Raw genomic sequence first — 14,837 nt, 5'->3', positions numbered from 1 at the left:
TTCATATCCTCATCCTTTTGTGAACTCTTCCTCCTGGACTTCTTTGTTGCCTGAGGGCGTTATTTCACCTCTACGCTGGCAAAAGAGAGAAGCAGCGTCAGCTCGGGACCCTGTGGGATAATCCTTGTTGGAGAGCGGCACCGAGTAAGATTTAGTGTTTCTAAAAGGCTGTGATCTCAGTGCTGGAGCCTGTTAGCAGAGCTGGAGCCCCGTGGCTGTGTTCCTTCCAAGGGCGGGCTGTAGCTTGTAGCTTGGTTACTAGCGATTCCCGGAGCCTCCTCACTGTACCTGGCTGGACGGTTATTTACATCACCCCGCCCCCAATGCTGTCTCTCTCCCCCTCTCCCGCTCTCCCCCCTCCCCCCTTCCTCCCTCTCTCTCTGCCATCCCCATCCTTCCTGCCAGCTTCCTCCCTCCTGCATTCCCTTCTTTCTATTTTTAATGAAATACACATTTTCTAGAACATTTTTTCCACTCAAGATTTGCTTCTTGTTGACATTAGTAGGGCCTTTTTTGCAAAGGGGATTGCTTTTCACAAAGTTAGACAAATAACTTCCATTTTAAATATCTTTGGGGCAGACATCTTTGTAGTAATATATATGTGTTCCCTTATAGCTCTTAACAAAGTGCCTTGTAGGTAACAAGCACCCAAGAAAATGATCAAAATACTTCTACTTCACTGTTACTCCAGAAACTTCACAAAGTATGTAGCGGAAAAATTTTTTTATCTAGCAAGAATAATGAGCTTGGGGTAAATTTTAATAGTAGTCTGATAAAGGCTAATACATGTGAGGATGAGATGAGTTGTTAAGTAGGCTAGTAGGATTTTGTTTTTAGGTGGAGGTCTGTAAGAGAAAAAATCTGGAACTGAATTTATATGTAACTTGTGATTTTAAAAATAATTGCTTTGTGAGGAGAACACATTTTAGTTCCTTCCCTGCTTCTTGAATCTGAAAGACAACCTCGGCAGTTTTGAGTTTGTCAGAGGGGTGAATTTGTGCTACCCTGGGTACGTGCCTAAGCCCTGGAGAGCTCCAACCTCTTTTCCGATGGGAGCCGAGATGTGTCATTTCGTACGCTCTGATAGAGGCACATCTGCAGGCGTGAGAGGGGCTGGAGGACAGTTGAGGTCTTGAACAGAAGGGAATGAGTTCATTTAGCAATAGTGATGAAGAGTCTTAAAAATTATACTGGAATAAATCGTCTCATTTCATGGTAGATCCCAGTGATTTGGTAGTGTAGTAGCTATAAATTCTTTTGTGTTTGTAAATGAATTGCTTAAACCTCTACCAAAATGTGTCATATTCAAATGCCATTGCCAAATTTTTACATTTTAGGAGAAGCAAAATAAAAGCTAGTGAACAAGACTCTCATGGTTATCATAGTTGACTGCCAAGACATTGACCCTCAGCTTATACCTGGGAGGTACTCAGGGTGATTGTTTAAATTAGGTTTTTGACTTAAATAATTATGGATATGATAACCAAGTACATTGAAACAAGAAAAAGAATAGGGGGTGTGTGGCTTTTCAAAAGGAGGAGACAAATCAATTTTTTGTTTGAAGTAATGTGGTGCGTGGCAAAGAGAATTGAAGGATATATACCAGAACGCTCACAGTGGTAATGTGAATGCTTAAGCAGTTAGGGCTATTTAATGATGCCTGTTATGAATACAGTTGACCCTGAACAACACGGGTTTGAACTACAGGGTTCCACTTATATGCGGAGTTTTTTTTAATAATGAATAATAGTACAGTACTCAGTGATCTGAGGTTGGTTGAATCCGAGGATGCAGAAACCCAGCTGGGGAGGAACCGCGTATATGGGGGGCTGACTACAAGTTATACACAAATTTTCAACTTTATAGAGGGTCAGTGTCCTGAACCCCCCTGTGCTGTCAAGGGTCAAATGTATTTTAAGTCCCAAATGTCACTGTATCTCTGTTGTGGATTTGGTGTTCCTGGGGAGAGTGCATTCTGGACACTATGCTGCGGTGTACAGGTAGGAGATGGAAAAGAGAAACACTTCAATACTTTTTGCTGTGCAGGCAAAGTGGAAAGTTGAGGCTTTTTCCAAATTGTACTGATGTAAAATTGCATACGTTAATCTCAGCCAAAAGAAAAGTTTTCTCTTGTCTCATTAATTTTTTGTTAATTTGTAGGTATTTTGTTAATTTGTAGGCTTTTGTAGGTACTTCTTTTTTAAAAAATCGTTTATTTTTTGCAGCATGTAACCAAATGTTCATCTAGAAAAATTAGAAAATACAAACAGATGGAGAATCAGGTATCATACCCTCATCAATAATCTTGTCACCAGGAGCCACCTGCCAACATCTTAGTGCAGATCCTTTTGGTTTACAAAATCTGTGGATAAATTTTAGCCTGATTTCATTAACTGGTGATATGGCTTGACCATTGTTCCTATGGGCATTTCTGTGTACAAATGTAAAGGATGAATTTTACGTGTTGCAATTGTGTTGACTCAGATTTATATCTAGATTTTACTTCCTGAAAGTATTTTTAAACTAAGTTTTGTAATTAATTCATCAGGATATAGCATTGTAAAACTTATCATGGGCTTTGGGAGGAGAAAATAGACTTTCCTTTTGCTGAGACTGACCAATTCTCGAGGGTGTGGCTGTCCCCTGTGTTTTAGGGTTGCAGGCACTTGTAACACACCACCTCCCTGCACAGCTCCCAGGCCTGGTTTGTTTGGCCACAGGGGACTGACACCTGAACTTTGAATTAAGTTCTTTACTTTGCAGTTGCCAATTCACTTTTTATATGTAAGGTTTTCAGACTTTAGATACATTTTTTTTCCTGTAAAATAAAGGCTACTGAAAATCCATGAGAAGAACTTGAGAAATTAAAACGATTGTAAAACAGAACAGGCTAGCAGCTTGTTTCAGTTTCAGAGGTCTCTAACATTTTGTTTATGCCACAAGACTTTTTGAGGTTCCTAAGAGCGTAAGGAAATTCAAAGCTTTCTTAATTTGAATTTACTGAAGTTTATTTGGGGAACCATTTCTAGTGTTTGGAATTATCCAGTCAAAGCCGCGAAAAGCCTTTTTTTAAAAAAGAAATTAAAAGCTCCCTTCAGATGTGATCTTCGCTGTTCTTCCATCAGCCTGACATTTGGAAGAGGTGGGGAGCCAGAGCCTCCACAGCAGCAAAGACTGTGCCCCGCTCCCTCTCCCCCCCCCCCATCCCTCGCTCGGGCTGCAAGCATTCCAGGAATTTATACTGTGATCTGCAGCGCTGAAAAATCCAGAACTTTGTTCCATTGTTTCTGTTGAAGCAAAGCCTAGAGTCCTGTTTTAATACCATGAGCAACTTAAAACCAGAGAGGTTTTATTTTTATAATTTGCCTCCAGGATTGCAGACAGCTCTTGGTGAGGAGTTTAACTACAGAAAAAGATTTGAAATTTTGCCCAAGCAGCATAACAGAATTTTTTACTACCAGGTACATTTCAAGGTTATTTTCTGTGTGAAAGAAATCTGTAGAAAATGTATAGCATATCACTTTCGTAAAAACCAACTGTTGCAGCATCTTACTGCCTTAACATTTCTCTGTTTGAAACACAGTGGGCTGATGGGGCTAAGGCCACAAGTGGTTTGTTTACCCACTGGTCTCACCTTGGCCAGTTTAACGGCCACTTCTGATCATCTGATAAACACGTTCTTGCGTGTGTGGTGACATTGTCGACCTTTACACAGGGAAGCCTTTCTGGTTGCAGTTTCTCACATTGGGCCTGCTGCTACAGGTTTCCTTCTGATGACTTCCAGGGTAGTAAACTCAGCATCTGTTTCTTTTTTTTTTTAAAGAATACATGAAAGGACTCCCCTGGTGATCCAGTGGTTCAGACTCTGAGCTTCCACTGCAGGGGGCACAGGTTCGATCCCTGGTCGGGGAACTGAGATCCCACGTGCCGCGTGGCACAGCCCGCCCCCCAACAAAAAACAAAAAAAAAACATGAAGATTATTGAAATGACCTGTAGTTCTTCGTGGAAAACCTAGTTTTGTATATCCGTTTCCAGCTTCTTTTCTCTCTACTCATCACACCCACTGCAGAATGTTAAACCACTGCCAGATGTGAAACAGTGCTGAGGTCTAACTCTGACCACCCTCAAGGAGCTCACGCAGCATCAGTTTGGCCATTCTTTCAGCTAACGGTTTTGCCGTTGTCCATTGGTTCCCCTTCCTTACTACCTGATCTGCTAGAGATCTTGTTTGTTTGTGGGTTTTTTTTTTAATCCTATAAAGAAGTCATTTAACATGAACTTTATGCTTTTTCTCCAGTTAAGCTTTTCATCTTGTTTTGGGCCTGCTGTCAGGAAAACCACTCCCTTGCCTTTCAGAAATTGAAAAAGATGCACAATGACTTTGTATGTTCATGATGAATTTCTCAGACTTGCCTGAAATGCATATGGCACCGTTCATTCTTTTCAAGGGTGAAATTGGAACCCACAAAGTGTCACTAACAAGGCTGTTAGAACACGGTGGATAGAATGGTGAGTTGGATGGGAATAAAAGTCCCAGTTTTACTACAAACTTGCTGTGAGATTTTAGGCAGTTCTTGTAAATGAGAGCAAGCTCAGAGAAGTGTGTTGGTGAAGTTTGCTTAAACCATCTTCAAGGCTCTTTCTACTCCAAATCTTAGGGTTCTTCTCTCTCTTACCTTTTAATACAGCCCATTAATTCCATTATTCCATGTCTGTTCTCATCTCTAAGATCTGTATCCTCTGCTTAGCTGAATACTTTGTTGAAGCCTTTCTTCAACCGTGTGTGAAAGCATGCTTCCAGTCTTCAGATTTCCTATGTGGGAGCCTCTCATTTCAAGATAGAAAGAAGGGAAAGGTTTTTGCCATAGAATGGTCACAGAAGGAGGGCAGTCTAGATGGTAATGTCATAAGGCTCGGGAGAGGGATTTTAAGATGTTAAGCCCATCAAACTGATCAGACTGTCAAATGCCAAAGAGAGACTTGGGGGCAGATAAAGCAATTAGGGGTTTTGTGATTACAAGATCAGAGGTAACCGTCCAAGTGGAGTTCCGCGGGAGCGTAGAGAGGATGAAAGTTCCGTTGCAGGGGTGCAGGGCTGAGTGAGAGAGGAACTGGGGGCAGCAGGCACACCCACCCTCTGGGGGGTCAGGGTTGGTCCCTGTTCAGGTCAGCCTGTTTCCTTGATGACCTTTCATGGTGTGATTGTGGGTCTTGGCTGGTTTGGAATCATCTGTGCATCTGAGTAAGACGGTAAGCTCCCCAGACAAAGATGGGCTGGACCTGCTTCTGTGCACTGATACTGAATTCTGATTTTAAGCTTCAGAGTTGGGTAGCTCCCCAGTGAGGAGGCAGGCAGTGCACGTAGAGTTACATATGGTTCTAAATTTAATTCATTTCAGTCACCAAATGCATGAGCCTTCACTGTTGTGATGAATTTTTAATGTAACTTGAGCGGGCCTTCTAGAATTTTGCATTCTCTCTGATGCCTGAACATTTTTAACTGAAACATTATTCTTTAGAATTTCCTGGTGTCTGTCTAGCTCATCAGAAGAATAGAAAATAGTCCAGAACTTAAATTATTCATGTGATGTTTTAGGCAATTTTGGTTTTGCACCTTGCATTGCAGGCACCAGCAGCATAATGCCACATGTTGTCTTTAAAATGTAGTCATTGTGGCTGTCTGATTTCTCTATATGGTAGCTATTTCTCTAGAAAATCAAAAAAAAATTTTATTTTATTTTTTTCGGTACGCGGGCCTCTCACTTTTGTGGCCTCTCCCGTTGCGGAGCACAGGCTCCGGACGTGCAGGCTCAGCGGCCATGGCTCACAGGCCCAGCCGCTCCTCGGCATGTGGGATCTTCCCGGACCGGGGCACGAACCCGCGTCCCCTGCATCGGCAGGCGGACTCTCAACCACTGCGCCACCAGGGAAGCCCAGAAAATCAGATTTTATTGATATTATTTACCATATTTGCTCAGGTTGGGGTTCCGTGCTGTTGACTGATAACTTGCTTCTGGCGTAAGATAAAATTGAACAGGAAAAAAATCTCCATTCCAATTTGATCATTCCTTTTCTTTAAATGTAGTGAAAGTCTTTGTATCACTTTTCTTTCATTTGCCGTTGAAAACGAGTGAAATGATGGATATAAAGTGCTTTGTAAAGAATGTTTATATTCTGCACTATTGTTCTTGAGAACGAAATGTAGTGGAGCACCGTTGGTATCGTCGTCGTGGGGTTTTAATTCTGACTCCTCTAGAGATGCTTTAGTTGTGCGACCTCCGGCAGATGGCTTCATATCTGTGGTCCTTGGGTGTCTGTAAAATGAGAGGCGTGGATTGGGACTTGCGGGCCGTCTAGCGGAACGGCACTTAAGTGGTAAGGGCATCAGTTTTACAACACGGGCATGCGATAGGCCTGAGAGTAAGTATACCACATCCGATCCCCAACTAAGAACCAAAGATTATTATTTGGGGGAGGGTGGTGGGGGGAGAACCTTGATGCAGTGGATAACTGCTGTTTTCCTTCTGTTTCATTCAGTTTTCTTCATCTTTATGTGTGTATTTCTTTTCCTTACATACATGAAGTTTTGTCCTGTCCTTCATTATGTTCTTTGTCATTGTCTGCATTCCACTTTCCTTGTGTTTCATTCCTGTATCTTTCTTGTTTAGACCAACTGGAGCACGCAGCTGGCAGAGCCTCTATGTAGGACCCTTCAGGAACCTGAGGGTAAGTGCACATGTGTACTTACCAGGCTCCCAGCGGCTCTGCCGGACCAGTTCTCCAGGCACCTCCTGCCTCACAGACAGGAACTAACACATCTCCCTCCCTTTGTAAAAGTCCTTACAGGTTGTTTTTGGTTATGAGTTGTTTTTGTTTCTGTTTTCTTTTAATTTGATTGCATATAGAACAAAAACAAAGTATCGGGGGGAAAATGTATTGATTTAAGGAAATATAGCAGGTGCCACCAGGTGTTATTACAATATTTGGCTTTATGAGTGACACTAGGCATACCTAAGTGTGAGTCAGGATACCCGGGTTCAGGCTTCTGTCATAGATTGATCAGTCCTCTTGGGACCCTGGTCTTCAGTTTCTCTCAGAAAAAATAGCAGGTCGGACAGTTGATTTCAGTAGCCCCTTCATCTCTAGTCTGCAGTCCTAATGGGAAGTAACTCAGGTATTAGATGATTCTGATAAAGATTGAGAAAATCACTTTATGTATCAGATAATCTCAATTCCATGAATGAGTGATGATTAGATTCATGATAGACTCATTTTCATCATAAACTAAGTCTAATTGTTCCATTTCTTAGTTTTTAGAATTGGTTTATTAGTGTTACTCGAATACTTAAAAAGTGTTTATAAATATGTAGACTGTGGACCCCCATATTGAGTTAGCCCAGTGGTTCTTAATGTAGAGAGACAACCCCTCCCTCCTTTCGGGTGAGACTTAGGCCATGTCTGGAGACTTGCTTGTCACAGATAGAAGGAGGGGCATGCTCTTGGCATCTAGTGGGTAGAGGTCAGTGATGCTTCTGAGCGTCCTCTGATGCTTCGGACAGCCCCACAGCAGAGAGTGATCTCCCCAAATGTCAGGCGTGCTGTGGTCGGGACGCTTGTAGCAGCCTGTGGTGGGTACTCTTGTTTGTCCTCTGAGGAGAATGCACATGTCCCTCAAGTGGCGTCTCTTCCCAGGGCAGATCAGGCTTTCCTGGTCCTGCTTTTTAAAGAGGATACCAGGGGGGGTGGCACGGGGGTGGGGGGATCTGAGGATGGTGCAGCTTCTCACTGATTAGGTTTGGAGAGTCCAAAAATAAGACATTTGACATGCAGTATCAGCTAGGTGTTCTAATATTCTTTTATGTAGGGAATAAAACTAAAAATAGCACTTTTACCTTTTAGTTATATGATTTCATTCTTAGTACATATCAATGAATGGTACTCTTAAAGTTGTGCTTTGCTTTATGTAAATGTAGAAATTTTACTTATTTAATAGTCTATTTATACATATAGGCCAGTTTACTTTTTGTGTACAACCTGCTACTAGGTTCATATAGCACTTGATAGGCTTCAGGAAATTTTTTGAATTGCTTTTGCAAGGGATTGTATTACCACAAATTGACATCTGTTTTTCTATTATATTTTACAGTATGACTTAGAAAAAAAGTATGTAAGGTTTATGTGTAAGAGGTAGGGCTTACGCCTTCAGTTTTACTTATTTCGAAAGTTCATACCTGTACAAAGTAGAAAGTAAGAGGTTAGTCAAAAAAAAGAAAAGGGTCACATTCTTTTGCCCTGTTTGGGGTACATGAGGTGGTACTGATATAAAAATTGGGGGGGGGTTTGATCCAGGGGAAAAACTGTCTGAATATAACTTTTGAATCAGGTGTCTGTGGGCGCTAGGAGCCCTTTCTGTGAACCTCATCAGACATGAACTGCACTTACTACAGCAATTATGTTAATAGCCAGGTAATCCTTTATATTTGCATTGTTTGCTACCAGTAGTCTGCTATGGGCCAGGCATCACAGACAAGGAAGGGCATATGTCATAATGAGGATAAGAAAACTGGTTGAATCCAAATTCCCTTAAAACACAGCTGTATTTTTCAAGAGGCTTTGTCATCATCAGATTTAGGCTAAGTGCTATTAAGTTGACAAAGGGAGAAAGACTTGAGAGAGGAGGTTACTTCTTACAATATGAAAAGGTGTATTCATGTCCTTGCCCCTTGCAGAGGGGATTGGTTTATAACCCTTCCACCTGGAGACTTGAATGGGCCATCTCCAGGCAGACTCTCAGCTTCTGTTTCCACCAGAGTGTGGTTCCAGTGAAGTATATGCTTGTGTCCTGGGTTCCACTTCAGCTGCCTTTAGAAGTGAACGGATTGGTGTGTTGTTATCAGGAATTTGAGTGAAGGTTTTATATAATTGCAAAAAACAGCTTTTTTTTTTTTTTAAACAGGCTGAAGAATTAGGGATTTAAAATGGTGTTTTAGAATTTGTTTTTTAAGACTAACAAATTAAATGGCTGATTATTAAGTATTCTATACTTTATTTTTCTTGTCTGCATCTCAAATATTTATCAAAATCTGGGGACGTTTTTTAGGGTTAATATTTGCTTTGTATTGTAATTGATGTTTCTGTTTTTAATCCTGATCTTTGCAGTGGTGGTATTTTGTGTCTCTGACCTCATTTTCATCTGTTGTCTATATTTTAGTTAATTATTCTCCTCTCTGGTGATTCTCTGTTAAGGAGAATACCGTTTTCCAGAAGCTCCGAGTGGTTTCTAGTTTGTCGTTTTACTAGACCAGAGATAAAGGTGTCAGGAGGCTTGTTCTGAAAGAGAAAGGACAGCTCTGAGAGCTGTTTGGGGCCTGGCTGGGGAGAGCATTACAGAAAGAGAAGGAAGGTTTGGGGAGATGGAAAGGGACTTACTCTGAATCTGAAACCGAAAACCAACAGCCACCAGGAGTAAGAAGCGTAGAATGGAAGAAGTGGAACAAGGTCACAGATTCTGACTAAATCCCAAAGAGACTGAGCTTCCAAACCTTCAGTATTAGTACTTGCACAGAGGATTGTTTTTCCATGTTGAATATTTCGGTGACTTTTTAGTTCATTGTTCCAGCTCATCAGATATGTGTTGCATTTCAATCTTATCTTCTGAACTGCGTTGTCACTTGGAACGCAGTTAGTGTTTCCTGACTTCATCCTGCGAGTTGTTAATGAAATGCTGAATTGTGCTGGACCTGGGACCCTCAGAGTGCCATGCGGGCTGACAGTGAATTATCCAGAATTACTCTGCATTTGATATTTGAGCTGTGGTGCATGGGCGTATCCCTTGCCATTCAGTAACATCTCTGCTTCTGTTGTTTTACTTTGACAAGTCTGGATAATGTCTTAACTAAAAGGGCCCAAGTTATAACATGTTATTTTTCTCTAATGTGCTTCTTACAAATATCTAGACTTCTGCCAGTTCCTATTATTTGTGTGGTCTTGAAATTAGTGCTCTTATCTAATTTTCCTGTACATCAGTGTTGTTAACTTTTTTGGAGTATTTTACATATTAATTTGATAGCTGTTACAGCTAGGAGGGGAACTGTTACTTGAGATTCTCAAAAATGTAGGATTTATGGGTTTCCTGTCTTTGACATAACTTAAAAGTATTCATATTCATCATCTTTCTTCAGGAATCTGAGGTGATAATTGCCTAGAAATAATACAGTTCGCTGTGTTTGAATTAGTAATTGTCCCCAAGAATTCAGGATAATAATGAGTGGCTGAACGAACAAAACAAATAAATAAATATTGTGTTTCAGGGAAGAAAAAATCCCAAGAAAATAAAAACAAAGCAAACAAAACTGAAGACATACAGCTGAAGACAAGTGAGCCAGATTCCACCTCTGCAAATATGAGAGATTCTGTGGAAGGTAAGCTTGGGTATTGGACCTGTATGATTCGGGTATACATTGCCACCAGTTACTTTGACTTTGTATCTCCTTGGAATGCCCTTCTGAGAATCATCCAAGAACCATAAAGGGTTAAACAGCAAAAAGGTCGCCTGAATTTAATGTGGCAAGTTGAGCCTTACACGTCTTACCTCCCCTTCAAAAAATCATTGAAGACCTTCCTTGTTAAAAATGAAGTTATTCCCTGGTTAAAATAAAATGAAACATACTGTGTGATTGTATTTACTGGCAGGGACAGGAGGGGGCTTCTGGGGTGCCAGTACCAGTCCATTGCTGGGTTGGGATGAGCACATCAGTGTATTCATCTGTTGACATCTCACCTTGCTATACTTTTCTTTATGTTTTTTACTTCAATTAAAAACTCACTAAAACATGTCAAGCACCTTTGATTTTATATATCAGAATGAAAAGTATATAGAATGAAAAGTTTCTGGTTTTTTCCTTAGAATTTAAATTCCTACTTTATCTCTTCATGTCTCTCCCCACAAAATTTTCTTCTTTAGAGCCCCTTTTGAGAATTAATATTCTAGGCCCTCCATGATGTAAGAATTCTCAGAGACGGGGATTGAATGTTACTTGGGAAGGCAGATTGCCCTGTGCCTGGTGCCGTCGAGACACCATATCGAGACTCTTGCCAGTAGAAGTGAGGGGGGCGGTGTGTGTCTTAATTTGTTATGTGGCAAATTCATGCAACAGACCGGGCTTGCTCAAGAGTTCGTAGTGACCCAAACAGGCAGATTTCAAAATACAGGCTGTGGCTCTTTCAAAAAACATTTGCAGAAAAAAAAAAAAAGCCCAACAAAATATTGTGGATGCCTTTTATAATCATTTTATTAGCACTGTTTGACATTCGTAAAGGACTGTAATTTTCTGTGGCATCTTAACGAAGCAAGAATAGACAGATTGATTTCCCAGAGCCCTATAAGAAAAAGTGCTGCCTGCTGATAGCAGGTGTGCTAAGACATTTGTTTGAACAATAACAAAAATACTAAAGAACCTTACTACTATTAGTGGCAGAATTAAAAAACAATCCAACAGTCCCCTCTCCCATTCAATAACTCAGGACAGTTATTTTTTCCTGATATAACATCAGGTCCTGTGAAAAAAAGATACTTAATATTTTGCCTGCTTGTGGTGCAGCTGGTCAGTATTTGATTGGTTCTGTACGTTGTGGATGTCAGCTTCTCCTGCATGTTCTGTTTGGTCCTCAGAAAGTAGTCTCTATACTGAGCAGACAGTTCAGACTCTTCCTTGTGTTTCCCAAACCATCCTTTATGTTTAAAACTCACCAGACCTCGAGTGTGGCCACACTTTGGTTCATAGAGCCGTGCACATTTTGGCTCATATTACTTTGGGCAGTTTTAAATCTGGGATTGTTTACCAATCATAGAAAAAATATTTCCATTCAAAGAAGCCATGGATTTTGGCTAAAAATGAACTGTATAAAGAAATTTTTGAGCCTTAGAGATGTTATTTTCATTTCTGTTGTCTCATCTTGATTTTTTTTAGCAATGTGCTGGGTCTTTGTTGAAAATGTATTTGGAAAGGGAGTTGGCCCCTAATTTGAAATACATTACTACCATCAAATGACTGGTTTCCCAGTTTGTGGAAAACTCATGCAATTTAAGAAATAAGTCTGGAGGAAGGAAGGCTGGTGTCCATTTAGAGGCAGAAACCTTAATTGCTAGTGGATGGTAGTGGTAGATGGGGGAAAAGGAAGACCGATCTTCCTAGGAAACAGCAGGAGGACTAGGACGGAATCGTTGAGCTTATATTAATAGCTGCATGTGCAGAGTTTGAAAAGGTTGGCTTTTAAAACCCTTCCTTGTCCCCTGTATCCAGGCAGTCACCAAGTTTGTTTACAGGACTCTGGCAGCGTATCTCCATGATCTGACCGCTTTTTTTTTTCTGCCTCTTCTGCTTCTTTCTGTTTCCATCTCTCCGTGTAGGTAGCCAACCTCTCCCTTCTAATGCCACTGCATCAGTATTGGTTTTCTGCCTCTTCCCAACCCCTTAATACACCCTGCAGCCAAATCTCCCAAATGGCACTCTTCTGCTTTAAAATATCTTAATGGCTCCCCGTTGCCTCCAGCTAAGTCCACACTAATTTACAGTGTGCGGCATGTTTTGATTGCTCCTGCTTGGTTTTCCTCTTCTATCCTTGTCCTTCAGGTTCTGCCTGCTTAGTACCTTCTCTGAGAAGCCTCCCCTGATCAATTAACCAAGCCGCTGGATGTTCCTCCTGTGTGCTTCCGTCCTGTACCTTGGTAACCATGTACTTCCATGAGCTTGACCATTAATGCAGTGTAGTAGTGTTGCCTGCTTGCCTCGCTCCTGTTAAAGTGGAGCTCTGTAAGGATAAGGATCTTGGTGGCCTTATTCACCTAGTTCTGGTGTATAGTAAATACTTGTCCAGTGCATAGGGGGAGAGCCAGTTAATAGAACCAGGAGAAGTCAGAGTAGCTCTGCTGCTTCTACAGACCCATTCTTAACTCTTCAGGTATCTGCAGTAAAAGGGGGTGTAGTTCAGCAGAGAGTTAGGTGGTCCTGTAGAGAAAGCAGCATCGTGGGCCATCCCCGTCAGCATTAAACGCTCTATAACAGCTCCTGTCTCAGAGGCCCTTGCTGTCCCTGTGTTTCCTTCTAGCCGCTACCCCCATTTTTCTGCTTTCTTTTACAGCTAAACTTGAGAGAGTTGCTTATAGTCTCCCTGTCTCTCCTTCCTTCTCTTCTCTTCTGAGCTCCTTGAGGCCTTTGCCCCCACTACTCCACCAAAACTGTTGCTGTCACCATCACCACACCTCCACCGTAGCAAATGGAATGTTCAGTTCTCATTCCCATCTTACCCAGCCCATTAGCTGTTCTGGACACAGCTGGTCACTCCCTCCTTAGTTTAAGGGCTGCCACTCTCTGGGCTCTCCAGATACCTCCCTGGCAATTCCTCTGAACCCTGGGTACTGGAGTCATCTGGGGACACAGCCATCCCCCCTCTTCTGTATGCATTCGCTCTCCAAGTGAGCTCGTCCAGACCCGTGCTCCAAGTGCCATTTCTGGTCTGAGGACTTAGCCATTTCTAGGCTTAGCCTCTTTTGGACCGTGAGTCATATATAACTACTTAATATCTTTACTTGGATATTTATAAGGTACCTCAAACTTCAGCACATCCAGAGTAAACTCTAGTTTCCCCCCAACACACACAAATGCACACAGACCAGACTTGCTTTTCTCTCCGTCTAATACAGTTTAATGAGCAGGATAACGGTAGTTGCTGTGGAATCCTCCTTGACCCTTCCTCCTCCATCACCACCCACCGTAGTCAGTCAACACGCACATCTTGTCAGCTTCATCTGCAAAATAATCCACAGTCTGACCACTTCCTGCCACCTCCCCAAGCCACTCGTCTCTTCTCCTGGAGCATATAGTAGTAGGGTTGCCTCCACCCTTGTCCACCTACAGTTTTCTGTCTTCCTCGTAGCAGCTGGAGTGATTCTCTTGTATTTCAGTCGATCATATATTTCTCTGTTAGAACTTTCCGGTAGCTCCCTGTTTTACTCAGAGTAAAGGCCAACAGCCTACCAGTCTCTGCATGAGCTGATCTCATCTCCTGCTCTCCTTTCTCCCCCCGTATGGACCGCCCCCCCACTCGCCCTACGGCCTCTACGACTTCCTGGCCATTCCTTGACCACACCTAACATGCTCTTGACTCAGAGCTTATGCATTTACTGTTTCCTCTGTCCAGAGGGCTTCCGTCCCCCAGATACTCGCATGACTCATTTTCTTTAGGTCTCTGCTCACCTGTCACCTTGCTAGTGAGTCCACCTGTGCACCATTAACCTCAGGTTGGGCTGGGCTGGATTCCTCCTGGGCATAGAGACTCAGAAGTGACTTCAGGTTTCTCTTTTCTTTCTCTGAGGTACTCCTCTGAGTCCTCCATAATTTAATCAGCCTTGGAGGAAGTGAGCTCCGAAGTTCCTTTTACATGAAAAATTATGATCGCATGATCTTGGAAAATGTTCTAGCTCTCAATATATAGTTTAGTCAGGAAGGAGGGAGAGAATCATTGCTTTCAAGACAGACCACTAAGAATCTAACCTGGTAATATGTTTAGCAATTTTCTGGTTTCCGTTTGGAATCATGAAAAATTGGAATTCATGACCATAGTGTCTTGAATTTCAGTATCAACTACTCCAACGCAGTTTTAAGCACTACAGTTTCTGTAAACAAAAATGTGTTTCTATGTATATGCGACGACAAAGCACAGAAGGACCTAAGCTCCTTCAGGCGTTTGTTGTTCACGTTGTATCCTCACTGCCCACGGAGCTGCCTGGTACAGAGCAGGTGCTCTCTAAACATTTGCTGAATGAATGAAATGGAAT

At 42.0% G+C, this 14,837-nt stretch overlaps 1 protein-coding gene across 2 annotated transcripts in view; it reads left to right on the top strand.

Moving 5' to 3' along the window:
• The window catches only part of PRDM2 (PR/SET domain 2), a 107,406-nt gene that overhangs the window by 51,618 nt on the left and 40,951 nt on the right, over positions 1-14,837 (top strand). For both annotated transcript variants that reach the window (XM_081256028.1, XM_081256029.1), the window contains one exon: positions 10,312-10,422. In XM_081256028.1, coding sequence (XP_081112154.1) covers positions 10,312-10,422 — 111 coding nt within the window. The remainder of the gene's footprint in view (positions 1-10,311; positions 10,423-14,837) is intronic.

Source organism: Mesoplodon bidens (assembly GCF_964165515.1).
Source record: "Mesoplodon bidens genome assembly, chromosome: 2".
NCBI lineage: Eukaryota > Metazoa > Chordata > Mammalia > Artiodactyla > Ziphiidae > Mesoplodon > Mesoplodon bidens.
This window is presented reverse-complemented; position numbering and strand designations above follow the sequence as displayed.